The 27,605-nt window shown below is 43.3% G+C and overlaps 1 protein-coding gene and 1 long non-coding RNA gene across 3 annotated transcripts in view; one reads left to right on the top strand and one right to left on the bottom strand.

Annotated features, from left to right (window-relative positions):
- LOC126531432 (ATP-binding cassette subfamily G member 4-like) overlaps positions 1–27,605 on the bottom strand; it is a 73,527-nt gene that overhangs the window by 29,561 nt on the left and 16,361 nt on the right. The window contains exons 1-6 of one of the 2 annotated variants that reach the window (XM_055071168.2): positions 18,084–21,700; positions 11,140–11,397; positions 9,118–9,235; positions 4,651–4,837; positions 632–777; positions 369–492 (exon numbers count right to left, since the gene is read on the bottom strand). In XM_055071168.2, coding sequence (XP_054927143.2) covers positions 369–492; positions 632–777; positions 4,651–4,837; positions 9,118–9,235; positions 11,140–11,397; positions 18,084–18,438 — 1,188 coding nt within the window. In that variant the 5' untranslated portion in view covers positions 18,439–21,700. Of the gene's footprint in view, positions 1–368; positions 493–631; positions 778–4,650; positions 4,838–9,117; positions 9,236–11,139; positions 11,398–18,083; positions 21,701–27,605 lie in introns of those variants that run through there. The other variant, XM_050178953.3, reaches the window with a different exon arrangement.
- LOC140218613 (uncharacterized) overlaps positions 11,322–27,605 on the top strand; it is a 77,575-nt gene continuing 61,291 nt past the window's right edge. The window contains exon 1 of the long non-coding RNA XR_011894818.1: positions 11,322–11,408. This is a non-coding gene — a long non-coding RNA (uncharacterized lncRNA). The remainder of the gene's footprint in view (positions 11,409–27,605) is intronic.

Raw genomic sequence — 27,605 nt, 5'->3', positions numbered from 1 at the left:
TATTCTTTTAGCTAAAAATTTGAGTGCGTGTTCAGCTTCTACATTGTTTAGAAGCTCCAATGTGATTTCTATGTTAGTTTTCTACTTTGAACCCATAAGAAGTAGGTGCACATGCGATTCGTAGACATGTTAGAATCAGGCAAATATGAATGAATGAATGAATCAGCAGTGTGTTTGGCATTTTATCTGCCCCTTGTTCAATTTAACCTGCCAGACAGTTCAACGTTCGACCAATTCGATTGGTTCTGTCAGGGTCGAATTAACAGAAGTTGACTGTATATGTTTGAACAAAACGTACCATTTCCTCCTGTCCTATGAAATAATTTTAGTGCATAAACTGTAATACTATGAATGAGTTGCATACTCACCCTATCAAAGTGTGAGAAGAGTTTTGCACTCGGATTGTGTATGGAGCAGAGCACTGTGTGGCCAGCTGCAGCCAATGTCTTCATCACCTTCACACAGCGGAGCGCAGAAGTACTGTCCAGGCCACTGCAATTAACCCATATCGTGTACGCATACGTGTAAGTAAGCAGCGTTTACTTCAAGAAATGATACAATTTGACATGTCACCCATGTCCGGCACGCATGCAGCACATGTCATAATTGAGTCACTGCAAAGAAACTCGACCTGGTAGGCTCATCAAGGAAGATGACTGGGGGGTTGCTGATTAGCTCCTGGGAGATCGCTAGCCGCTTGCGCTGACCACCTGAGAGGCAGCTGGTACGTGTGTGCTGACATATGTCCAGACCCCATCGCGTCACTGCTTCGTCCACCTGCATTGAGAGGGTGACTGCAATTGTACCAACCCATTTCACTGGTATTGACCAAGGATTTTTTTCGGTGATGCTTACTAGTTGGGTAGCTATGTGTACAGAGCAAAGCTTATTTTGGTTCACCGCACAATTGTCTCCTGTATACTAGTATTTAAGAGGGCACTACTTGCTTAAATGCCATTATTTACAGTTATTTCGGTGCCGTCAGGGTGACGACAGTTTTCTTTCAACACTTGTCACAGTTTCTTGTACAGTTGCATGTGGAAGCTGAGCAGTGGAAGCGGAATGTGGAAAAACTTGTCTGTGCTCTAGAAACAAGAGTTATGAAATGTACAGGAAAGTGGCACTACTGGAGCAGACTACTGGGTCCCATGCATATTGCCATAAATGGGTACGAAATGTATATGTACAGGAGAATACTAATACACTTATCTTTCTTTAGAAAAGGTGCTAGGGTGCATTGTATCTACAATAAAGAAGCAAGACTTTAAACAAGACACCATGCATAAATGTATCATCATCATCATGGCCCACCAACACTTGACTGCCATTTTGTCAGTTGACAATGGTGTAATGAGTAACGAGGCCAAGTTTATTGCATTGCTTTTGTGATAATTGTCTGAGATAATGATGTGGCATAGCGGCAGCAAGACTGCAGGCATTCCATTTGCCATCGCTGAGGTGCTCATAAGCTAACTTCTGATTGGTGTTTTTCCTTTTTTGACTGGCTGCTAGAGCATTCAGGAGTATGTCTGAATGATGCTGAACACAAATGGTGTGTGCTTAGTGAAGTTATTGTACCAGCACAACAGAGATAATAATATAGTACTCAAATTATGGCTCTAAGTCTGTTCGGGCATATGGGTAATAGGAAGGAAGATTGGGCTAAGTATGGCTCATTACGGAAGCTTCCCATACAAAGCTCCATAAGTGTCTCTTTTATATAAGCATTTCGTCGAACTCATTCCTCAAAGGGCATCACTACTTTGAGCTGGCGCTTATCCACAATGACAGAGTGAAGTCGTGGGTTCTGTGCTCTACTTGATGGCTGTACTCACGGACGACTTTCTGTGGCTATGAAGGGAAAGCTACGGAGGCAAAGCGTGCACAAGTAAGAGCGCATCTGAAAAGGGTCCTGCGTTTTAATTCACATTAGTTTAGGCTGGGTAAGACAAAACATAAACACCTTATTAGCGACAGCTAAATAAGCCGGAACACACCAATATGACTTCGACGGAAAATAAGCGCACAGGAAGACACATACGAACAGCCGAGGAATACACGGGACAGGCTATTTTTGCACATATAAAAGCCCTCATTGTTCGAAAGATAGCTTAGCGCCTGTCCTGTGTCTTTCTTGGCTGTTCATGTGTGTCTTCCTGTGCGCTTATTTTCCGTTTATCTGCAATGCACCATCTAGCCCGTCGGCAGGTGTTGTTAAATACCACCGAGTGTAAAAGTTTGCTTATTTTGCGGCGTTTCACTTCAGTGTCTGGGGAAACACAAAACCGTTGCACGCAGTAGCTGTGTTGATTCAGCGTCTGTTCCGAGCAACCAAAGCAGCGTCAAACGCTGCCGGACTACTTGGCGCGGTAACACGTGTGCAGCAGCCACGCGCCCATAGCTTTGCCTTCGCAGCCACAGAAAGTTGTCCTCGAGTATAGTGTGTTTTCACTGCTCTCTGGCAACATTTGCATATGAAATGCCACTAGCAAATGATTAACTTTTTTGTAGGGTGATGTTTTGCTTCTCATTTGCTAGTCACAAAGGCTCCAGTTACATGCATGGAATATGTGTGGACTTCACTGAATAGAACCAATAAATGCAATTACTTCGCTAAATCATGGTAAAAAGCTCGTGATGCTCCATGCAACTTAGATGATTAAAAAAGCTTGTTGTATCAAATATTTTACTAAATTATTCGTCATATTGAAGCTTGACAGTACTATATAGTGCAGGGCTTTGCTCTGTTTTGCTGCACTTCAAACAACTTCCAATGCTCAAGAGCATTTACTGTAGCGGGCCAGCACTGTCAGGTTCAGCGCCTTTAAGCCGTGCAGTTCATGTTGCTTTTGGTACTCAAATGAAAAAAATATTTTTGAACGATAAATATTGCAATAAAGCAATGAAGTCTGAACTAAGCAAAAGTGTCATTTAAGCAAAGATGATTTAAAACAAGCCTACAATCAGGCTGAAAGCTTCATAATATGCAACCTACAAAAGTGCTGCAACTATCATCATACCTTGCTGGTGAAGCAGCGCACTGACATGGACACAGTGAAGACACACAGGAAAAGACGACACAGTGAAGACACACAGGAAAAGACGACACTCGCTTTTCCTGTGTGCCTTCACTGTGTCCGTGTCAGTGCGCTGCTTCACCAGCAAGGTATGATGATTACTCACCAACTAGCCCAACTTTCCACTTTGCTGCAACTACTTTTCCAATATTTAGATACATTATCCATTACACTGAGAATATTAACTTGCTGTTAGCTGGTAAAGCAATGATTTTCACCAAGTACCAGTGTGGCGATCAACAAAAGATTTATTTTGATGTTGCTACAATGGAAGACTCGTAATGAAGCATAGATGCACATCAAAAAGCCACCGCTTAAGCTCTCCATACAGATGGTTACCCAGCAAAGCTGAAACTTGCAGGCTCGGTGTTTATCACTGGGCTAATCCCAATGGTTCATTAAAGAATGGCTTGGTAGGCTGCTGGATCCTTGGTACACTGTTGTGCTCAGCTGCGTGAGCCTGTTCTTGTACCCGGGCTGCAGCATCGGCAAGGCGCAGTCAAGCTCGTTCCCGGTTCTGCTCGTGGCATTATTGATCAAAAACTGCCCGCTTCTCAGGAGTAAGTATGACGCGTGGCCTGCCCATTTCAGAGCTGGAGAGAAACTGCTGCTTGCGCTCAGCTGCACGAGCCTGTTCTTGTGCCTGGGCTGCAGCATAGGTATGGTGCAGACGAGCTCGTTCCCGGTTCTGCTTGTGGCATTATTGATCAAAAGCTGCCTGCTCGTTAGGAATACGTATGACGTGTGGCCTACCCATTTCAGAGCTGGGGAGAAACTCCTGCGCGCATGCTCGGCTGGGACAGAGAGCAACGATGTCACTACTGGCGCAACTAATCCAACACCACCTAGATAGCAGAAGGCCTTTTCACTCCGATCCATGACGTCGTGTTACCTGGCCTGACTGCCATAGAATATAATGGGGATGCTCCTGAGTAGGTAACAGTGATTTTGACGTCACCGCTTTTATTATGCTAGCCTTGTCAATGGAAATTTGGGGCCAGGTAGTGTGACGACATGGATTGGAGTAAACACGCCTTGTGCTATCTAAGTGGTGTTGGCTAATTGCGTGCCTTTCTTTCTCTCTTTCCTTTTTTTTTTCCGTGCATGCGCATGAGGTTGCGCCGGAGGAGTTTTTGGTGTAAAGGTGGACGGATGGATGGACGAACCGGCTAGCCATATACAGCTTCGCTGTAAAACAATTCATCCTCATTGGCACACGTTCAAGTGCTCAGAGCAGATTAAACTTGGCATGAAATTCAGTAGACCAACTTTTCATTAATAGAAGTCTGCATTTGGCATTGCATAATGCACGTTTACCCCATGAAGTAGAAGAAATGCAACAGTTGTGGAGGCTTAAACATTAACGGGGTGTTTCCCCTAAAAGTACATCACAATTTGCAAGCCCAATATTTACAAGTCTGCAACTGCTATCACAGTAAAAGAAAGGATCAGAGACAGGATTAGGCAAATTGAAAAGAACTCATCAGAAACACTGACCTTGCACAAGCATGAAGCACAGCTGACACAAAAAAAAAAGGGAAATTGATGAGCTGTAGATTGTATTTGCACCCACCAGCTGCTCACGCTTGGAGCGGTTGAGGGACGGCATACGCAGCTGGACACCCACGGTGAGTGCCTCGCGCACTGTAAGTTCAGGGAGCAGGCAGTCATCCTGCATGACATAGCAGCTTTGCTGGTTGAAGAGCTCTGTGTCCCGCACCCAGCCATTGACTTGGACTTCCCCTTGGTAGCCCTGGTCACTGTATAACAGACAAGGCAAAGTTGCAGTCAGCTTAGAAATAACAAACCACTGGGACCACAGGTTGTGACATGAATTATCGAAATTTGAATAAGGTGTAGTCCAGAACAGAATGACTGCTTCTTACATAAAAAAAATCGCGCACATACCTGACCATGTTCGAGCTGATATATGGCAAGAACAAGAATACAATTAAGTGCATTTGAGGCGATTGGGTTGGGGTAATTTGTTAACATCCTATAAAAGCTTGAATGTTTTGCCAATTATCGTTATGAATGTCCTCAAATGAGCTGTTTTGTTTCCATTCTTCTGCTTCGGCTGAACATAAACTTTGAAATTTAGTTGACCCAAAATGAATGAAACCAGAGCAGACCAACAAAAATCAAAATTGATGGCTAGACATTTGAAATATCCATGTTTGAATTACTGCAGGTACAACACCTGTCAGTAATCTTCACTGAGCTCTGAAATTCCAGGATAGTAATATGTCAGCTAGCTTATATGTCAACCTGGGGCCATATAACACAAAACTATTGCACTCTCCTGACGTCAAATTTACGTAACCACCGACGCAAGCATCGGGCGATGACCTAGAGCGTTGCCTGAAGAGCCCAATCAAGCGCTCTCCTCATTTATAGGAGTTCATTTTTGTTTGCTTTCAACACTAATAACATTGCCTACATTGAGTGGTTTTTCTTATCTAATTGGCTGACAAGAGGCGAGGAGCACGCTCAAGTGGAGAGGATTTCGATGGGGGCTGAGCCAGTGCACTGAAAAAAGATAATCGGACGAAGAGGGAGGTGCCAGCATCTGCAATTGGTATGCTTTCTCTTACTTAGGTAGCGGTGGCTTGAGTAAAATCAAGGTGGCATGCAATGGCCCGTTAAGAATTCCACCAAGACGGGTCCTCAGCAAAGAAGGGTTGGCAGAGCGAAGTCGTAAATGTGCCAAAAGTGCTAGAAAACGTTACATGGCCATGCAGAAAGCTTTATTACATGCAAATAAACCCCTGCTCTCCGGCAGGTGCGAGTAGCCAGTGCCTGAGCCATCGGTGGCAGCCATCTTTTATTCCTTTCGGAACGGGGCAGTCTGCAGCTATTGAGAAAAAAATTCGGTCTTGTTTGGCATATTAATGCATCTTTAACGGGTACACATCACTTTGATGCGGTGAGTTTTAGTGGTTTTGCGACGTCGTGCGACAGGCAGGTGAAGTGGGTGCCGCCCGAGAACATGTGACGAATAGTAAAGTGCTAACGGCGAAAAGGCGTTGAATCAGAAATAATTTTCCTTCTGTTCGGACTACTCGTGCATAATAAGTGTGTGCACGTCATATCAGATGGGAAGCTATCGCGGTTTTCGTGACATCGCATGACAGACAGGGGAAGTGGGTGTGGTAGAAAAAAGATTTTGACCAATCATGGAGAGCTGATTGCAGAATTGGAATAGCAAAGTTTGGAATCTATAGCTTTACATTATAGCACCCCTGCACAGGAAAAGATCTCTTAGTATGCAGTGGGTCAAATCGCCAAATGTAATAAATATGTTGCAGAAATTAGCATTTGTCAGGGACAGTGCAGGTAACTTACTATGCTTTGTGACGCAAGCAAGTCACCTGGCAAGTACTGTAGAACCTTGTTGATACGTTCCCGTTACGTACGTTTTCTCGGCGCCAATGTTTGCAATCAAGAACACTAAAAATGACCCAATAGAGTCACGGTTTAGCGGTTCAGACGTGCCTGGAAAACATGATTTTTCGGCACCAACGTTCAGTACGACGCCAAACTGATACGTTTTCTGGCTGCTAGATCCCATATGTAAACAAGAAAATGCGCGATGCATGCGCGTTCGAGAAAGCTGCCCGCTGCGGCAGTTTCCCCACAATAGTCGCCCGCCCATCTCACTTGGAAACGCTGGCGCGCACTCAGTTTCGCATTTCGCTACCACCAAATCTTCGCCGGGGTCGTCGCACGTGGCATTCACAGCTATAGCCGCCAATCTTATTGCGATAAGCATCTTCACCTATCTGTTTCACGGTGTGTGGTGCTGTCGGAAGCGTAGCGCACGGTTTTAATAGGCGATAACCGAAACTTCGCCGTTCCCTGCTGCAGACTGCGATCGTATACATTTTCTGACTGCTAGATTTCATGTGAAGAAGAAAAGGCGCGAGGCGCGCACGATCAAGAACAGTATACAGCTGCCAGTCTCACGTGAAAGCGATGGCGTGAGCACAGTTTCTTATTTTGGTACCAGCAAATCTCTGCCCGGGTCGTCGCAAGCTGCATTCACAGCTATTGCCACAAAACTTATTGCGATAGCACCTTCACCTATCCGTTTTACAGCGCATGGTGTATAGTGCCGTTGGTAGCGTACTGTGCACGTTTAATAGGCGATAATTCAAACACGCTGCCATTTCCTGCTGCAGGCGGCGCAATGTGGGCGTCATGTTTCGCTTAGGCGGCATCTGGTGTCACCCACCAGCTCTGTCTCGTTTCGGTTTCCCGTCACTCTCTTAAAACACCACGCAATAAGAAAACAACAAAACGCGCCTCAGGCCGCCTGAGCACCACCAGCTCAACGCGCGTCGGCGCTTTATGCCGCAACGATCCGCGCGACGCATCGCATTATGTAGATGTCAACAATAATTGAGTATATCGAAATTTTTTTAGTTACTTTGGATCGTACGTTTTCCCGGTTAGTACGCCTATTCTCGCGTTTTTTTTTTATAACGTATGAACGAAGTTCTACTGTAATATAAATATAGTAGCAAGAACAGAACATTGCATTGCTACGTTTTTGAAAGCAGTTCATATGTTGCAAGCATAAAACATGGGATTTCATAATGATGCATTTTCAACATTATTAATCCTATAATCACTGAATCAGGTATTTAAGTGAATTCTTGACAGTTAAGAGCTCCACAATGGCTGTCTAACGAACGGAATTCAAGTTGACAAAGAAGTGCAAGGCTATACAGTAAAGCTAACCTGTAGGGAACATCACAATCATGAAGATGTGTTTGCTACAGCCAAGCAACATAACACCATGAAACACGATAAAACAAAAACAACAATGAAACAGTAAATGTTGGTCTTTCCAGGCAGATACAGCATTCACCCACACATACTTAACCCATTCTCCAAAACGAAGAATTTAGGCCTGCATGACTGTTCATGCTTAGGTACGAATGAGGTGCTAATGAACTGGCAAGTGCTTAAGGTGTGCTAGTGTTTTTGAAGATATTTTATAGAATCTATTTGCATTATAGATTTTAACTAGATTTAATTAGTGCACTTGAAATGTTGTTGCATGTGGATAATGCGCTGAGATTGCAGTGGTCTGTGGAATATTACGCTAGAAAATCCAAGCACGCGTTGCATTTCAATGCCGTCTCCTATTGTAGCCACCATTGCTTCACTTCACAAATGTGAAGAGGGAAGAATCACACTTTTCCAGTGTCTCAGCATGGCATCATTGTAGTGCAGCTTCAGCTACTACTGTTCACACTTGTTGGGGGCCATCTTGGTATGCGCCACACTTAACTACATTGCCACTTTATACGGCTGCACCCCCTAACCAGCACAATGTCGCCAGCACCTACAGTGCCAGCCCTAACACTTCCAATGCTTTTCTTTTAAGACGTTTAGCTTTAGTAATCACAATTTCTTTGTGTCTACCCATTTTTGTGGGCCGCCGATCCTGAAGAAAGTGCAGTGTAACAAAGTGGTGAAAATCACATGGTGGTACGGTGCTACAGGGTGTTGGTAAGGGGAGCACTACCCATAACACAGTGCATCGTAGTGCCACAAATAACCACTCCCAAAAGCATGCTCGACACATCCTTAGATATCAACCGGGGTTGGCTCCTCAAATTTTTTTATAGCAAAACTTCCTTTGCCTGACCTCCCAGGTTTGGCGTGGCTGCTGGGCTGGTCAGTATCAAGGGACATATACAAAACTAAAAATGAAGCCACATCTTTTCTGAACACACCTTGAAGCAGGTACTTGGCTTAATGTTGCACAAACAATGTTTCAGTCTAAAACAAAAGCCTGCCGTACATACTGCACAGAACTTCATAGCAGTCTTTTCAACATTTCTGTCAAGGTATTTTGTAATCAATCCAAATTAGTCGTGCTTTTCTATTTATGCCAAATGCTGTGAGCCTTATCTTGCACGTATGACATTTTTTTCATCCTCAATTAGTTAATGTACGCATGCTCTTGCACTTGTTCTTGTGCCAAGCCTGAAATGCAGTGAAATGTCAAAGAAAACTAAGCACTTACTAGTGACCAGAGAGGACATTCATCAGTGTAGTCTTGCCAGCACCTGAGGGGCCCATGATGGCCGTCAATGTGCCTGGTTCTGCCCTGCCATACATGCGGCTGATGAGGGCCTTTTTTTCTGCAAGACAGAAAAACAGTGCATGTGCCCAAGTAATACAGTTAGCATGTTTTTACGACATTTTGCTGTGCCATAACCATCATCATCACTCTGTTTTGCAAGTCCCATGCAGGACAAAGGCCTCTCTTTGAGGTCTTGGTTACCTTTGCCTTTTCAACACACACCCCATACTTGCTGACTTCCTAATGTAATCACTGGTCATAGCAGATGTCTGTGCTAGTTGGTTATACATGGTAAATCTATGGCACACAAGAACAGACAGGACACTAGTGCCGACGTCCTGTCTACTTCCTTTATGCAGTCCTTGTACGCTGTAAATTTACCCTGATCAATGGATCTAGTTCTCTGCCACTCTTAACTGTTTCCATCTCCCTGGCATCTATTCAGTCTAATCGACCACTCGTTTTCGGTTCTGTGTGCAATGATAGCATGCTACGACCTTGCTGCATATGTTGGAGTATAGCGTATAGGTTGTCTGAGACTGTTGGAAAGCACAAATAAATTCTTTCAAATTGGCTTAATTGAGTTTGACTTTAGTGTGGATGTCACATCTTGCGTATTAATGCGTTTGTTGTCCAGTTGCTCCAGTAGAAAGATAAAGCTGCCATCATTTGTGAGCTATGACTCATAAATGAAGCTTAGTGGTCTTATTGGATCAGTGTTGCTATTTGCCCACAAAGCTACCCTGCTGCTGCATTTTAATAGGGTTCTTATTTTTCATTTTTCAAGACAGATGGCAGCTCGGGTCCATTTGACTGAATGCGTTGCTTCGAAGGTTGGGTTCATAGATCCGGTGTTTTCCACTTTCACCAGCAAAACCGTGATAGCATTGACTCACACGCTTGTTATTATAAACAGGTCTGCAGATAGCAAGCTGCACATGGGGCTTAGGTGCTCTCAAGTTCCCATAAAAGAGGGAAAATCATATCAGAGCTCCAGTTTAAAGTGTGCCCGCCATGTTTTTTAGTGCTATGTTTGTTGTCATATATGCTATTATGGGCTAAAATTAAATGTGAGCATGTATGTGTCATTGCTAAAGGCAGCAATGTCTTAATGCATAATAATGAATAAATAGCAGATACACTTTAGGGGATCCATGACATTAAAATGTTTATTATAAAACTAGCACCTATAATATTTCACCACTCAGTCTTTCGTCATCAGTTCTGCCCCATTATTGCATTATTCAGTAGCTGTTTTGGACGAGTTCCTCCCACAACTATGAGGGTGAATCAGAAGGTCTTTGCCCCTGTTCATTTTCAGCCAAATTACGGCTGTCAATGCGAAGTCAAGATATCCATTCCTAGCAATGGACCTTTCTTGGGCCGGCCCGGCCTTATCTGCTGGTAGCTCCAAGGCACGGCACAGCTGTCAGTTGTTGACGATGGTGGTTGTGCTTCACACGTTCAAGGCATACGAGCAACGAAGTGCGATTCGTTTTGTATGGAGAAAGGGACGAACGCCTGTCAAAATCCACAGAAAAATGCAGCCCACGTATGGAGAAAAGTGCCTTGTTTTGAGAAGTGTGAGGTGGTGATGTTGCGAGTTTGCAAAAGGCCGTGAAGACTTGCATGACAATGAGTGTTCGGGGAGGCTGCATGCATTGCTGACTTACAGCAAGGGCACCTCAAATTTAGTGCTGCAATGGGACAAATGTCTGAACCGGTGTGGAGTTATCTGGAAAAATAGTCTAAGGTACGTAGAATAATATGTATATCTGTAGTTACCTGGATGTACCTTATATTGGCTGATAAAATATAGGGCAAATACTTTCCGATTTCCCTCGTACTTTAAGTATCACGCTACACAATATTCCAAAAGAAGGTATCTTTTTTTTTCCACAGTTTACGGAACAGATAAAAATCAATGTTACGTTTCTTGCTGTTCGCACTTAGCTTGTGTACCTTTCTTCTTGACAGGCACCGTGTATGTGATGTTCTTCCAGTCAAGGTAGACAGCATTACACCGGGACTGCCGGAACACATCACTCGATCGTGCTGCACCATTCTCGATGTCAACCACAGGGCTACCCCCATTCTGGAAGGACACCACAAACTCCTGCGGCAGCAGCTGCGACTCGTCGAGCGATTCCTTATCCGATGATGTTGCTGCTGTACGCCGTACCTTTTCTTCAGACTCATTTGAGAGAGCCAGCTTGGAGCCTGCACGAAAGGTATGTCGGCGTGTTAAAATAACATCAGCTCCCATTAAATGAAGCTGCAGAGAATTACATAACTTGATATCGAGTTATCCAAAACAATTTAAGTAAGCTTCCTGGGAAATTTTGAGTATAATGATTTGAACTGAATCAAATACATGTATGTGTTTGAGAAATAGGAGGTTTAGTTTTTAAATTAAATACCAAATATTATTTTTCTGCTTCCGGAAGTAAAAGGATAAACATCAGGTAGAAAAGGGTGGGAAATTTTAATATGTGTTCCCTTTGGCTCACAGCGATATTTAGTAGGGCTTACCTGTCTAACTATCTAATCAACTGATCTTTAGAAGTACACTAATCAATATGTGAAGTCATATTATAGCATTACTTTCCCCATGTTCGTACCAACTGTCATTACATCTTGCCTGCCACGTATATATACGCTGTGCAGTTCAGAGTATGCACATTGATTTACCTCAAACTATTAAGTGCACGTGTGGTTACTGAATTGAACTGTTTCACCTTTTCTTGCTTCCTTCCCTATTTTCCTATGTAGAAAAGCTTTTAATATTTAATTCAACAACAGATATGCCAATTTCTTTTCACCATCTGTATTTCGTTCTGAATAATTCACATATCTACATCTGAATTATTGTAGTTAAGTCAAGCGTAAACAATCAGTTTTGTTCTTCCCACCGTGTTTCCGCCCTAAATCACACCACACACACATTATATTATAGGCCCTTTCATCTTTGGGCATTATAATTTTTTAAATTTCAGCGGGTAAAAAATCGGGTGTTATAGTTAAAGACAAAAACGTGGAGAATTCAGTTTTTGTTGTCTCGCAGCACAATGTTCAAGATTGGTGCGGTAATTTTCCAGAAAAAATTAACAGGCATTTGTCTCTTTTTGTAGCCAAATGTTCTATTTAAGTAAGTGAAATCACTAAGAGGAACATGTAGTGAAAATTAGAGCTGCTCGCAAATCATGTGACCAACTCATCTATACAAATCGTCAGTGGCACGCAGACATTATAAACATAAAAAGAAGAAGCAGATGAAGAAATACAACGAATAGAGACGTCTTGGGCATTTCCTTCTTTACTTTTTTCTTTGAACTTCTTTAACAAAGGAAGAAAAGCATAAATAAAACTGCACGTGGGCATGCTTCACAAGAGGTGTGATGCATTCCCTTATCTTAAAGCCCTCGCTGCGGTACGTTTTCTTATGCATTTGGGCACTCCTGTGTGTGTCCTAGACCTGTTGGGCGTTTTGTCTTTTTCCATTTTCGTCCTGCCTTACTGGTTCCTGCCATATGTTCTTGCAACAAAATTAATGGAATACCACCTAGCCGAATCGGTCACCCTTCTTCAAACATAAAATAATTGGGTAAATGCCCTCTCAAAGTCACAGCTGCCATTCTAAATTCAGATCAACATTAGCACTGTGTTCTCTTCCTAGTGCATTAATGCTCTTTACATGTGTTAGACTACAGGGAAATGAGATGCAATGTGCCATTGCCGTATTTATGTAAAGGCAGCTATTAAAAAGCAAGAAGCTTACATCCACAGAAGGCCTGCTGGTTTTTGCTGTAGCATTAAGCTAAAAGGAAGCATCCGCCAGGTTTATAGATGCATAATATTAACAATGTGCTATCTCTTGACCACTTGCTCACTCAAGTTCGGCAGCATTTATAAGTGTTGCAACAGCTGCTTTTATTATTATTATATGGTATCCTTTCAAAAGGGTGAACTTGTTAGGGGTGCGGAAATCCGGAATAATTGGTGGTCACCCGGAAATGAAGGTCATATATATATGACCATAGATTGTCTGTTAGGTTTATATGGCTATGATTAACAAAATTGAGCTCCTGGGTTTCTCTCCTCCACACACACACACACACACACACACACACACACACACACACACACACACACACACACACACACACACACACACACACACACACACACACACACACACACATATATATATATATATATATATATATATATATATATATATAAAGGGACAATCGACAACTCTCAACAATAAGTTCTCCTGTATGTCCTAGCTGCTTTGTAGTAGAGTATTACTGCACTATGTAATTCATAAGAAAAATTAAACACCTTCAGTATCTGAAACAAAACGAACATAATAAAAAACGGTCAGATATTTTGACATACGAATATGAGCCACATAATGAGCAAAGCTGACAGCTATGCACATAAATCATCATCACGAAAAGTATTTCGTAGGTTATTGTGCAAACATAATTATAATGCGATAGCTTTATGTTGCGCAGAAAGTTCAGCCACGGCGGTGCTATTTATGTGTTGCATAGGCCGTGCATTGGACGTGAATGAAAACTCCCGATGGATATGAACAATTAATAAAATTCTTTAACAGGTCAAAGAATGTTTACATTGATGCCAAGTTTCACAGGGAGGTTCCTGTAATCAAAGGAAAGTAATTGTGCTGAAAAGAAAATTGGGCTTTAGGTGGAAGTCGAACCCAGGACCTTCGGAATGCAAAACGGCCACGAAGGCTCATTGGCTCAACCAATGCTTTGTGGTCTTTAACTTAGTCAGGTGTCTTATAGAAATGTACTGTTATGTGCATGGTAATTATGAGTAACGTAATTGGGCATTGGCAAATTAGACCGAAGTGAATGCAAGTGTTGGGGCAGTTCATCGTATTTAAACAAACGATTGTGTGCGTATGTGTGATGTATTGATAAGCACATTGTGTTCTAGCTTGGTAAAGTGCCTTAGAGAAATGTACTGATGTGTACATGGTAATTGTGAGTATACTAATTAGGAATGAGGTAATTAGATTGAAGGCATGTGGTGGTTCATTGAACTTAGACAACTGGATGCATCCACTATGCATACACATGAGACTTTTGATGAGAAAGTTGTGGTCTGAGTATATGGTATCATTAATGAGTGTGTATGGTAATTAGTAAGTTGACTACAGGTGTTATGTGAGTGTTGGATGCCTCAATGAATTTGAATTGATGCAATTGTGAATATAGAGAAGCGTGTCACATGATTTACTATACATGAGTGTAGTAGTATAATTAATGATTGATTTTCAATTGGTGATTATAGTGATTGATAATTGGTGATCAATAGCAACTGGTCATTCATTCATAGTGTAGGATTTCGAAGACAGTGATGTATCAGAGCAAAAAATTGTACAATTGAAAAAGTCCGCTCAAAGCATACAACGTAAACAGTGATGTGATGAGAAGCAAATGGTGATGTGAAGTAAACAATGTCATTGAGGTGAGAAGCAAGTGATTGTGTGAAATAAAGAAACTCATCTGCGATGAGAAGCAGGTCGTTTTTTGCGTCAAGAGCACATGAGAAGCAGATCGTGCTGAGAAACGATTCGCATGAGAAGCAGTCAGGGACCCTTAAATGCTACTGCGTTTTGCTCTTAAAGGCGAAGCTTAAGCGTCTCCCATGTTTTTTTGCACAAATCCCAACACACCCCAGACAACACTCGACGTCCTCAGGATGTCCTCAAATGGTACAAACGTCCTCACAACCTGCCGTGGTTGCTCAGTGGCTATGGTGTTGGGCTGCTGAGCACAAGGTCGCGGGATCGAATCCCAGCCACGGCGGCCACACTTCGATGGGGGCGAAATGTGCTAACACCTGTGTACTTAGATTTAGGTGCACGTTAAAGAACCTCGGGTGGTCGAAATTTCCAGAGTCCTCCACTACGGTGTGCCTCATAATCAGAAAGTGATTTTGGCATGTAAAACCTTATAATTTAAAAAAACGTCCTCACAGTTTCTACGACTGTTCTCGGTACGTCTTCAGGACGACATTCACGGGTTCATCCTGAAAACATCTTTTGCAGGACTTATTAATCCGATTATTAGTCTGATTGTCCAAGGAATGTCCACTACAGGACATTTTGATGACATTTAGTTTTATGTTAGAAGAAACCCTGAAATTGAAATTTTTACGGTTGTTTCGGCTGATGAATGAATAATTTGGTGCTATACTTCATGTGACGCCGCTACTACGCCATGGAGCTTGATTTTGATTTTTTTTTTTTGTTGAGTTAAATGTTGATCAACTGCTCTTGATACCTCACCACTGTTTTTTATTGAACCATTTTTTATAACTTGTATCGTTTTGAGTACTCACGGGCGATAGCATTTGTGGTTGGTAATGAAAGAGAACCAGCAAGGTATCCCGCGATGTCAGCGACCAAGCCACTCCATTTTTATTTTTTGCTGCCACTGTTGTGGCTGGCACATTGGCACTTTCCATTTGAAAAGTCAAGACAAGCCAGTCCAAGCCAAACACAGCATTGAAGAAAGACATGGTAGCAGACAGCAGGTAAGTCCCTTTCATATTTTTCAGGGTGGAAGAAAGTGGAATGCAGATTTGTACAGGGAAGAAATAGATGCATAAGCACACGTTTTTAATTAGCAAACAGTGTAGACAGAACCTTCATCAATTACATAATGAATCAGAGGGCTTCTCGCGACTTTGCCATGGTGCTCTTTGTGTAGGATGGAACGGGTGCTGGAGCTCGCGGTGTCACTTTGCCTGTAGAATAATATCACCAAAGCTGCTCTCCACAGGTTTGCAACATTTTATGCCGGGTTTGCAAAGTGGAGAGTTTCAACATGATGATTTCAGCGTTTCTGACCATTGCTCATTCATGGTTCAACGCTGCTGTAACATCACTCTCATTCTCTCTGCGCTGTTTTTACGAACAAGAGCATTGTTGCGAACGTCCAAGCAATCAGACATTTCAGCACTGGCCGGCGGCCAATATCGCACTGTGTCGGCCTCTAAACTAGATGCAGTTATACTTAATATTTTTCTAAATCATGTCACGGCTAAGGTGAAACATATTCGTTATGAAAAAAAAAAAAAAAAGACATTGACTAGATTGATTTTGCCGTAAAGAGCAACATTCGATAAACAGTAGTCAATTGCTTTGGTGCTTCATGCAATAATTTTGTGCTTCAGTGCTTCCATGTATGTGCATAAACTCTTTCGTTTGTCATTTCTCTGTATTTGGATGTAAGTTGCTTTTGACAATGTGCTGTTTATTATTTCTTTCAGTGACTCCTATGGGCTCTCGTGCTTCAGTGTTTTTGGATAAAGACATTTCAAGCAGAGAATTCCCCTGGCTTTGTCACGCCTCTTTGAACCTTTTTTTGTCAGTGTGACATGTGCCGTTATTAAGTAAAATTAATAAAATGGTTTTGTGTGCGTCACTATAAGTCTACATTTTCATTTCGTGTGGCCCTCTGCAACAGGGCTCAAAAGTATGCTGTGTCAAGCAGAAAGTGCATGCTGTACTTTCAAGCATGAATTTTTTACTTAGTGGATAGAAACCAGCTTACTTTAGGTAATAAAATCACGGATTTTTACTGGGCGCAGCGAATGCCTAGGTCTTTAAGATGTCCTCAACACGTACTGAAAAGATTCTCAAGTGCTCTTCAGAGGACTTCCTGAGGATATGCTGAGGCTGGACAACAGGACTTGATAGGGATGTTGAGGCTCATGTGGGGACGTCCTGAGGACGTCCAAACGTACTCAATTGTATGTCCCGAGGATGTCCTGCGGATGTCATTGTGCTGTCTGGGACGTTTAATAATTATGCTTGACAGCGACTGGAGAGGCACTGTCACAGCTCAACGAACACAACAGCACGTGAAACAGTCCTGAATGGAGCGCGCGCAGAAGCATTTCAATTACTGCCATTGGGCTAGCAAGCGAAACGGCGATCTTTATGAACCGCGCCGTCCGTAGTTGGCGAAAGATAATCACCCGCTAAGCGCGCTTGTTGGAAGGGGCTTTACTCACCAAGAAGGGCATATCATTATAGAGCGACGCTTCTGTCCAGTACAAAGCGGGTGCGCACGATTAATATGACGCGTGCGCAACGCCGGTGGGCCAAGAAAAATAAAAGCAAGTGAGCGCCCCCGCACTGTGCCACACATAGCAACAGCGAACATTCCGCTGCAATAATTGGCAGCAGTCACCATTTAATGTGCACGGACGATAATTATTACGATAAAATGTCCTTACTGCTTCAGAACTGCTAAAAGCCAATGCATTTAGGCAGTGCACACGACGCGCAAGCTCTGCGTGCAATATGTTTTGATCACAACAGCCCCTGCGCATCAGCAACAACAACAAAAGAGGATGTGCCCATCCCGCAGTAGAAAAACGAGTTAGGCATGCGATGCCACAAGCAGTGGTCTGTTATATCCAGGGGAAAAAACGTGACTCACCTACCGCGCACGGGATTCGAGCTTAGGCAGCCTATGCAGTCGCCGCATAAGGCATTCAACAATGAATGAAAACCACAGCGCAGATGCTTCACCGCAAAGCTCTTTCTCTGTCCAAAGGTCGGGCGGCGCGCGCGCGCCACGCGACAACTTTCCGACACTGCAGCTTTTGAAGGAATGCGGTGCACAGACCAGCAGAAGAACGCCCGAGGCGATCGCCAACAGCAGACATGCACGGTCCTAAGCAACACCAGCCGCACGCAAAATTCGTTACCGAGATGAGCTAGAGCCAGGGCGCGCGGAGCACGACAGTGCTGGTTGCGTGTGTGCGGGTGCTAGCGGAAAGGGTCGTGCGGATGCGGGTAGTTCTCACGAGAAGCGAGCACAGAAGCACAACAGCTTTCGGAAGAGGCTCACCGTGACGCAAATAAATGACCGGACAGCGTGTGAAGTCCACAGGTAGGGAGGGCTGCTGTACGCTGTCGAGGCGCTGACGACAGGCATATAAAGTCACAGTCAGCCGCCAAGCAAATCCACGCACGTCAAGAAAGAAAGAGTAAAACACAGATGCCGGCAAGGAGGAAAGGAGAGGTGCGTTGAGAACGTGGGAGAGATTGACGAAGGAAAACAGACCGGGAGCTGGGAGAGGCAAGAAACAGCATTTGAGGGACGCAGCGCATGCGCCCTGCCGCTCCGACGCCCAGCCAGCCCAGCGGTGCGCGACGCGCCCGCGCTTTGGGCGTGAGCGTTTCCTTTGGACCGGTAGCGCCATCTCAAAAGCCCGTGTCAAAACCCGAGCTTCCAAGGCGTATGCAAACGTAGCGTTTTTTGCAGGCGCCGGTAGAGAGCGAACGTAGACGTGAGCATTGCGAGCGGGAGGTTCGAATTTTCCCGGCTAGTCTCTTGTCGACAGAGCGATGAGGAGACAGATATAAGTCTGCGCCCGAGAGGTTAGCACACAACGGAGGGGTTTATTGCTGCAGGGTTCACGATGTCACAGCGAAACCCGTTGAAGAGAGTTTGGCCAAATCGCTATCTCACACTCTGTGTCATGATGCCTTTTAGATGATTCTAAAAGGATGCATGTGGCGTGAATATGGTTTTGTGTCAAATTTTTTCGGCCCCAAAACAGTTGAGTCTTATGGCTTATGACTGGCGTGAACTGAGTTAGCCTGTTTGTTTTTTTTCGCTTAATTTGGGTATCCATGCGGCATAACGTCGGTATGAGACTAAATGTAAGCATGCAAGCCCATTTCATGAGGATACTGCTATAGTGACTTATGAAATAGGGGCTCAAAATTTCGTTTCCTTTTAAGTATATATATATTAAACACTGCAGCCTTTCACTGAAGATAGAACAATCAGTGACTAAGTTTCCTTGAAGACTGTGTGTCACACCTCCACTATAGCTGTCAGTAAAAAAAAAAAAAAAGAAAGAAAAGCGAAGAAATTAAAGAAAGAAAGAAAAAAAAAAGAAGGAAAGAAAAGCTATAAATTAAAAGGAAGCTTTATCTGAGGAGCACCTACCTATAATACAGGAAAACGGAGATAAAGCTAATCTGGTGAGATTTGACTAAAGGAAGCACATTTTTCATCTTGAGCGTCTATGGTTTGATAAAAGTTGTTAAAAACTGCAAATTACAATGAAATGGCAGCATGAAGTTCACAAATCTAACTCAGTTAAAAAAAAAAAAAAGGATACCGCAATTCTACCAACTGCACCTAGTGAGACATCTAAGGCGGTTAAAATTGACGTATTACTCGCTGCTCTAAAGTATATCGCTAATTTGGGAGTAGGGCTTTTGCAAAACTTCCGTAAATATCGTAACGAGTTCACGTAAGCTGTTGACTCGGTCATCAAGATTGTCCGCATCAGATGCTCCAATGGTTGCAGTATAAAGAACTGCGATATCTGTTTCTGGTGCAGAGTTACTGTTCTGTAAAATTTGTGCTTCTCACATCTTCATTTTATTTTCGAAGCGCATCGATATTCGATAATTGCCGTAAGACCTTGAGGCTTTAGGCAGAAATCTTGCCCACCAATCAAAATCAGTTCAGCGGTTGCCGATGTACTGAGAGAATTTCTGCGTTCCACACGTGTTTGATGATAGGTATATCAGAGTTGGTTCAGAGGTATAAATTCTCTTCTTAAACGCGTCGCGTACCTTCCTCTGACGTTCTAGATTAAGAAAAATAAAACAAGGAAGTAGCATTAAATTTTTTTGTTTAACTTAAGGAAAAGACAAAGAACAGTTGAAACGCTATGGCAGTGGGTGTTATCGTGCATTCCTGTGCTAAAGGAAATTAATGGAAAAGCTTATGCGGAAAAAAAAAGAAAAAGAAGACATGCCTTCCAGAATCGCTAAATTAAATTAAATTATGGGGTCTTACGTGCCAAAACCACGATTTGATGATGAGGCATACCGTAGTGGGGGACTACAGAATAATTTCGACCACCAGCGAAATTATTCGTGCCCCTGAATCTAAGTGCACGTGTGTTTTCGCATTTCGCCCTCATCGAAATGTGGCCGCCTTGGCCGGTATTGGAGCGCGCGACCTCGTGCTTCCAGAATCGCTAAATGGCAGTGGAAACAAATGTACTTTCATCACCTGATTCACTATTTTTCTTTTCATGATGATGAAGGGAGGGCACAACGCAAGCATTATGGGAACAGTTCCGTTGCCAAAAGATTTTTCGTGGCTGAAAAAGACCTGCTTTGATATACCACCGCATTATTATTATGCTATCATTAACACCAACGCATTTTTTGAAGTCACTGGGTAACGCGATGTGTCCGTCCAAAAAAAGTGTTACGAAAATGCAACGACGTGCCAGGTAGATTTGTCGCCACAGAGCAACGGTACGCTTTTCTGGAAAACAATAAGCGGAATGCCCGTGTATTGCGACTCAGAATTTAGAGGTGGGCATGCTGTAGCTGATTTAGTGTCGCGATTAGTAAATGGACGTTCCTTGAGCACTGGCTAGCTTATATTTCGGAATAACAATGTGTACCGTAAACCAATTCATTAGAAATAAACTAGCAGAATATAATGAGATAGTTGCATATTATTATTTATCGAATAAGTCGACTCTGTCTATTTATGTAACCAGACTGATGAGATGGAATTAAGCTCTCTGACAATACACGACGTGTAACAATCCTGATTGAGTAAAATAAAATGAAATAAATAAACGTATAGTGCAAGTACAGGCGCACTACTGGAGACACACGGTGCTGGGCATGTTTCTTTTTCTTTTTTCATCATCAGCCAACTTATGTCTGCAGGGCGAAGGCCTCTTCAGGTCAGCGATTTTCAATTATACCTGTCTTGCGTCAGCTGAAACTATCCTGTGCCTGCATATTTTATAATTTCGTCACACCAGCTAATTATCTGCAGTATTATGCTGCATTTCACTTCACTACGCCCCAATTTGTTACTCTAACTATGCAAATAAGTCAATCAATTAATCAAATAGATTGACGGCTACCTGCTCTACCCCTTACATGACTTGGCAAACATCACTTATTTTTTATTATACCTTAGTTAGGAAATCAGCAACATCCGCGGTTTTCTTTCTAACCCATACTTTCCATTTGCTATATTTAGCGCTACATATTTTCCGTTCCAACGCTGGTTGCGCGTTGTGCTTATTTACACAAGTTTTAATGTTGTCCTCCGAATTTCAGCCCAAAATATGAGTATTGGTGGAATGGACTGATTAAATACATTTTTTTTTTCAGAAGTACCGTCATCTGCTATTTTTAATAACTTGAGAGTGTCTACCGCACGCGCTAACGCCTTTTTTTTATCCACATATAGTATGGCTTCGAGCCAACCTTTAAACTTCAGTATTCACCATAACTCACCTAGAGGTTTCATTCTCACGATATGTGCCCCATGTGGCTGCATTGTCTATATAAGCGTGTTCCTGCATACGTTTAACTTACGAAGCACGAAATCTTGTTCTCTGGCCAAACTAGTGAACATTAGCTTCGTTTTAAAGTAGTAAGCTGTTGGGTTAGTTGGTTCGACATATCTTGCAATGGGGAGCGCAGAAATGGTTCGGAAAAAAGGAGACAAGACAGCGCCTTTCCTGTCTTGTCTCCTTTTTCCGAACCACTTCTGCGCTCCTCATTGCAAGTTAGCTAAGTTTATTTTGCGTATTGATCCCAAAGCAAGCTTTGCGTTTCAAGTTCAGAATTGTTTGTTTGAAGTCATCGCTGTTGCTGAAGAGGACAATGTCATCGGCGAACGACATGTTGCTGAGATATCTCCATTGACACTTACACGTAATCATACAAAGTCAAGCGTCTTGAACACTGCTTGCAAGGGTGAAATTAAAAAAAAAAAACAATAGAGAGATCGTGTCCCCTTGCCGGACATCCTTCTTTGCCAGTACTTTCCGTCTTATGAAGAATTAGAGAGCCCTGGAACAGTGGTAGACATTTCCTATAGGACCAGGTATGTTTACTGTATTCGGACCAAGGAATCTCTCCACGAGAATTGTCTTTGTCGCTTCGGACGCGTTCTCTATATCTGTGAAGGCCATTAAAAAAAAAAAATCCTTACGTAAATCAATATGCTCTCTATGTCTTGCGCATAAACGTTTTTTGTTGTTGTTGTTGTCGCGTTTTGATTTATAGACGCTAAAAGTGTGCCGAGTTAATTATTTCTCCTTAATTTTGCAGAAACGGTTATTCCGATCAGAGATAGGTATATTTCTCATGCCGCTCACTGTATGCGTAGTAAAACACTGGCCTCAACTGCATGATATGTGTCACGTAATGTGTTTACACTGTATACGGAGCTATACGTTTTCATGTCTATGTTTGCCGTAGCGGTTGTCTCTCCACGCACAGACGTGCTTGCTCAAAACATCCACTCGACCCCTTTTCGCTTTGCTTATCAAGGCTCTGGCTAGGCTCCAAGGACAGCTCCGCGGGTCGACGCGATAGAGGCGGTACAGTGACCTCACTCGAGACATACTGCGTTGCACTTCGCTTTTTTTGTTTTTTTGCTTACATACCAACACATTTACTCACGTTGCAAAGAAGACCGATTCTGGAAGTTCCAGGCTGAGCAAACAGACGTCACCTTTACTCCTTCGTTAACAACGCATCCCAAGTTCGAATGGTTCAGCCTCCGGAAACCCTTTGTATATTTCATTTATTTATTTAATTTATTTATGTTCACCTTAAAGGCCGGAGGCATTACATAAGGGAGAGCTTTAATCCTTGTGACAATGTTAGAACAAATGTACAGAGCTATTAAACCAAATTGCATTCAATACCTCTCAATGTGAACAAGGGAGCGATTGCGGTACTGCACTCATCCCGGATATTATGTCAGAGTTCGCGGAACTGCATGAAAAGGGTTTGCTCGTTTTCTTGCCGGCAGCTGTCGGGGAAATTGACGCTAATTTGATATAAGACGTTATGTCGTCACGGGGTACTATTTTGGACATTGTAAGATTCCGCCATATCCTCGAATTTGCCATCTTGCCTGCTCTGATTGGCCCTTAGCGCTGCTATGGCCTCTCTGTATCAAAATACTGTCATTACAATTTTTGTCAATATGGCGGAATTTGACAATTCCCAGAGTAGCACCCACGGACGACGAAAAGCAACCATGAAGTGAATTTAGCATTCGCGAAATGACATAAAATGTACGGGATGCACTATCACTTGGCAACCTGGCCATCAACGAAACGCGACAGTGCATTGTCATCTGTGTCTATGCAAAGGAAAACAAATGCTACCATATCGAAGATATCAGCAGATGGTTGTGTTTTGTCTACGCTTCTGGCATCCCACAGTGGCATTAAAAGCAGTATTTTTATGTTTGTAGAACGTCAGTCGGTGATAACAGACTTCAAAAACAATTATGTCCTTGGGCCGTCTTCGGGTTTTATATAGGAGGTGAAAAGGGCACTGCAAAGAAACAGTAAATTAGTTGAGAATAGTAGAGTTCACTTACAAACTATGTCTGCATTTCTTTTCCGGAGAAAGACGAAATGTTGCGAAGAAAATGAAGACAAAATGTACATTATCAAGCACCCCCCCCCTCAACCCCACCGAAACTAGTGTCCATGACGTTAGTGTGACGTCGAGAGTTTCGTGGTAGTTCCGTGTGCGTGGGCCATTTGTGTGCAGTAAAAATACAAAATTTTCAAGGTTCAATCTCTACTTACTCTAAAATGCAATGTATTATTCTTTGCAGAGTGGCGTATACTACCGTGGAAAAAATTTGGAGCACGCTTAAGCTTCGCCTTTAAGAGTGGAACGCGATAACATTCAAGGAACCCTGACTGCTTCTCACGCTTCCCGGCAACTGCAGCGTATGTAACCGTAATGTTTACCGGGAAACGCTCGCGGCGAACGCTATGCACGAAGGAGGGCTTTCTGGTAGAAACGCGGCCTCTTGCGTGGGCCGCTATGCGGCGGAGGCGAGCGCCATCTGGAAGTGTTGCAAGGAAAACGGGCGCGCCGCTCCGTGGCCTCCAAGATATTCGCGCGCCGGCGCGCGCAAATGGGGGACGCCGTGGCCGGTCTATGAGTGGTAGAAGCGCTGGAAAATGAGTTTTCGCGTAATAGAATGTTTTCTTGTACATTCAAATGACAACCCGACGCTATCATGTCTGTAGGTTGTGTGTAAGTCGTACTTGACGATTTGTTTACTTATTTTAGCTTGGGAAATTCAATTAGTTCAGTAAAATACTTGCGCCACAGGGAGGGCCGGGGTACGGGTGGTTCGAAAATCTTTTTGCCGAAACGACGTCCGACGCTGCGTGCAGGATTTTCTGCGACCCGGGGCCCTTAACGCTTTCGCGTGAATAGTTTAACTCGAAAAGTGCCTTGTTACACGCGCGTGGCGCGCTCACGAAAGTTTTAACACGTAGAAGTTGAGGAAGGTGATATAATTGACTAAATACAGCGACGATACATAAAAACCAAGGTATGGATAACGACTAAGAGACAATTTGTCATTCTTCATGTCGTGCATTCACGCGCCGTCAATAATTTCTACTTTATGAGTGTACTTAATTTTATTAAATGCCCTGAAGAGCCTTCGCGACGTCGGGCTGCTGTCATCTTGCGTCTAACAGCTCTGGGTATTCAACCTAAATGTTCCGCTGCGTGATAGCTGTGGTATCCTTAATTAGGGACATGAGGAAATATATACACAAACGTCTACGAGTTACGATGAGTTGTGCGGCCCAAGAAGTAGGTAAGTGGAAAGTCTGCTTTTGCGTTGGCAAACAGAGCAGGGGCGGAATTAACAAATCCAACTTACGAACAGATTTTAGCGTAAGAAAAAATCTTGTGAAAGAAAGCGTATTCGCAAAGCTAAAAACGTTCGTGAGATCAGCAAGCTTACGATGCCTGCTGCTGCAAAAACGAGCGCTGTACCAAATAACAGACGTATGTGCAATGCGAACTTCATGTATGCAAACTTCTACAATGTATGCGAACTTCCGTATTTTAGCACAAAGTAAGCGTAAGTCAATTTCAAAACTTAAAGGGCAATCGCATCTGCTGACGTAAGAAGAAAATTCTACAACACGTGGGTAGCAGTCCTAGAACAGAATGACGCCGGTGTGCGTGCCGGTCGAGCTGCCACTGGTAAGCGATAGAGTGAACTGTTGTAGCCGACTGTCTGGGATGCCACGGCGATTACTTGAGGATGACAGGTGCTTTTTCGTTGCCGACGCTCCGATAGGCCATCCGAATGTGTCTAGTGCAGTTTTAACGCACGATAGACATGCATTGTTGCGGAAGACAACTTTAATGCTCTCTGTGTGCTGGAAAGATTCGGGCAGTTTCAGCTGGTGTTTAATACCCAACGAGTTGTGTCTGTCCATGCTTTCGGTATACTAGTGTGCTTTTAGTGTTTTTGACGATACTGCGAGAGGTCATAGTTAATTGTCAGAAAAGCGGCATCTCTCCGTCATCCTAATCACCAAAGCTGGTCAGGGATTTGAAATATTTTCGCATCCCAAGCTGTGTTGTATCTTCGCACGCAGTGAGCCTGCCTATGCTGATGGGTTTAACTTTTTTTTTATTAAGCGCTTGCGATGCTCTTTTTCTTGCGAAATGAAAGAATGAAAACACACCTAAACATCTTAAATTATCAAGACTTGTTGCTGTTAGACGACAATCTGTCTTATTGCGCGCTATTAGCCCCAGTCTGCTATTATATTACTTCGTCTGTGCGTTGGAAAATTATTTCGCAAAGCCGTAGTATCCATGTCCGCGTTTTATCGAATTGTTTACGGAGTGGGAACCCACATGCGTACGTACGAGTGGTAATTCTGTCCAAGATGCCAAGCGGGACATCACTGGTTGCACATGAAAAGGAAAAACGCGGATAAAATCATATGATTGATGAGGTTAGCGCACAGATTGTACGAAGGCACTGAACGGCACGATAGAATTTACTACCGCATAAATAAGCCCACAGCCACTCGTTACGATATGGAAGGTAAGCGTATATCCATCTGGGTGAAAAAACTTGTGAGTAGACAACACCTATCAACTTAATTTATGCCGCTTGGGTCTACTAGAGGACAAACGTCGAAGCTGACGTGATTAATGCCTTCATGGAAAGCTGAGTAACGTTATAAAGCAGCCTAGAAGGCTCCAATGCAGACAGCACGGCCTGACGCCGAAAGTTCGTCGGTTCAAACTATTACCGAACGGATAAATCGTCCAGCGGAAGAACAAAGCTAACGAATGAGGTGTTTTTCGGTGTAACGTTCGCCGTTGATTTGACGTGAAATGTAAGTGTACCGCTACACAGCCCAGAGCCTACGCAGGCAACACACGTACAAAGAACAGTCGACAGCCAACGCCGTTTTTTGATTGGCTAAAGGCGATTATTCTCAACCCAGGCTGACATGACGCGTAAGCGGAATGGCCTAACTCACGTCTTTCAGTCTGTCAAACCGACAGTTACTTTATCTTTTCCTCCTCTTACTTAAGAGAGCTTTGTAGGTGTTTGTGAGTAGGGAGAAATAATTTTTTCAGGCTGCGAAAAATAGTACGATGCTCTGTGGAAGCTTCGAAGTAAGAAAGTGAAAAGCGCTTTCAGGCCTGTAATCGCGGAGGATAAGAACTTTGAAGTCTTTTTCCACATTGCGAAGCATGTAAGATGTCGCGCTTACTAATGTGTGTCCTGTCAGCAAGATGAAAGCATTTTGGGTGTTTAAAATGCCCTCTTCAGAGTTACAGAGTTACGTAACTCCGTTGAGTGCATTTGGACAAAGCTGCGACTGTTAAGGATATTTATAGATGAGCAAGAGCAGCTCTTATGGCTTCTACTGAACAAACTTTACACAGTGGCTGTGGTGTTGTCAGCGTTCAAAGGACAACTCCAAGAAGGATTTCGGTCATATTCTTGAGCTTCTATGTTTATGTACACCCACGAGACGAGTCGCCGGATGCATTTCTACGGATCTTTCGGAATCGTTCCTCCCGAATTCTACGTTTTAAAGCATGCTTTGTGGGCGGACGCGACATTAACAAATCGCGCATCGTTCCTGCTTGTACATACATCAAAGTGATTTCTACCAGCTTGCACAGCTTGCCTTCAAGAGCCGGTCGGCAGCTAAAATAAGAAGGGGGAAAACAAACAAACAAACAAACAAACAAACAAACAAACAAACAAACAAACAAACAAACAAACAAACAAACAAACAAACAAAGAAACAAACAAACAAACAAACAAACAAACACACATATATATATAAGGTTCATTCAAAGCTCAGCACTCAGGGCCCGACGTAAGATACGCATGGAAAGGGACGACGAACCTCTTGAAAGACGTATTTACTTAACGTTTTCGGCTGGTCCACCAGCCGAAAACGTCTTTCAAAAAGTTCGTTGTCTCTCTCCTGCGCGCGCGCGCACGCACGCACGCACGCACGCACGCACGCCT

The sequence above is a fragment of the Dermacentor andersoni genome, chromosome 5 (genome assembly GCF_023375885.2).
Source record: "Dermacentor andersoni chromosome 5, qqDerAnde1_hic_scaffold, whole genome shotgun sequence".
Taxonomy (NCBI): domain Eukaryota; kingdom Metazoa; phylum Arthropoda; class Arachnida; order Ixodida; family Ixodidae; genus Dermacentor; species Dermacentor andersoni.
The sequence above is the reverse complement of the archived record's forward strand: the minus strand, read 5'-3'. Positions and strand labels throughout refer to the sequence as shown.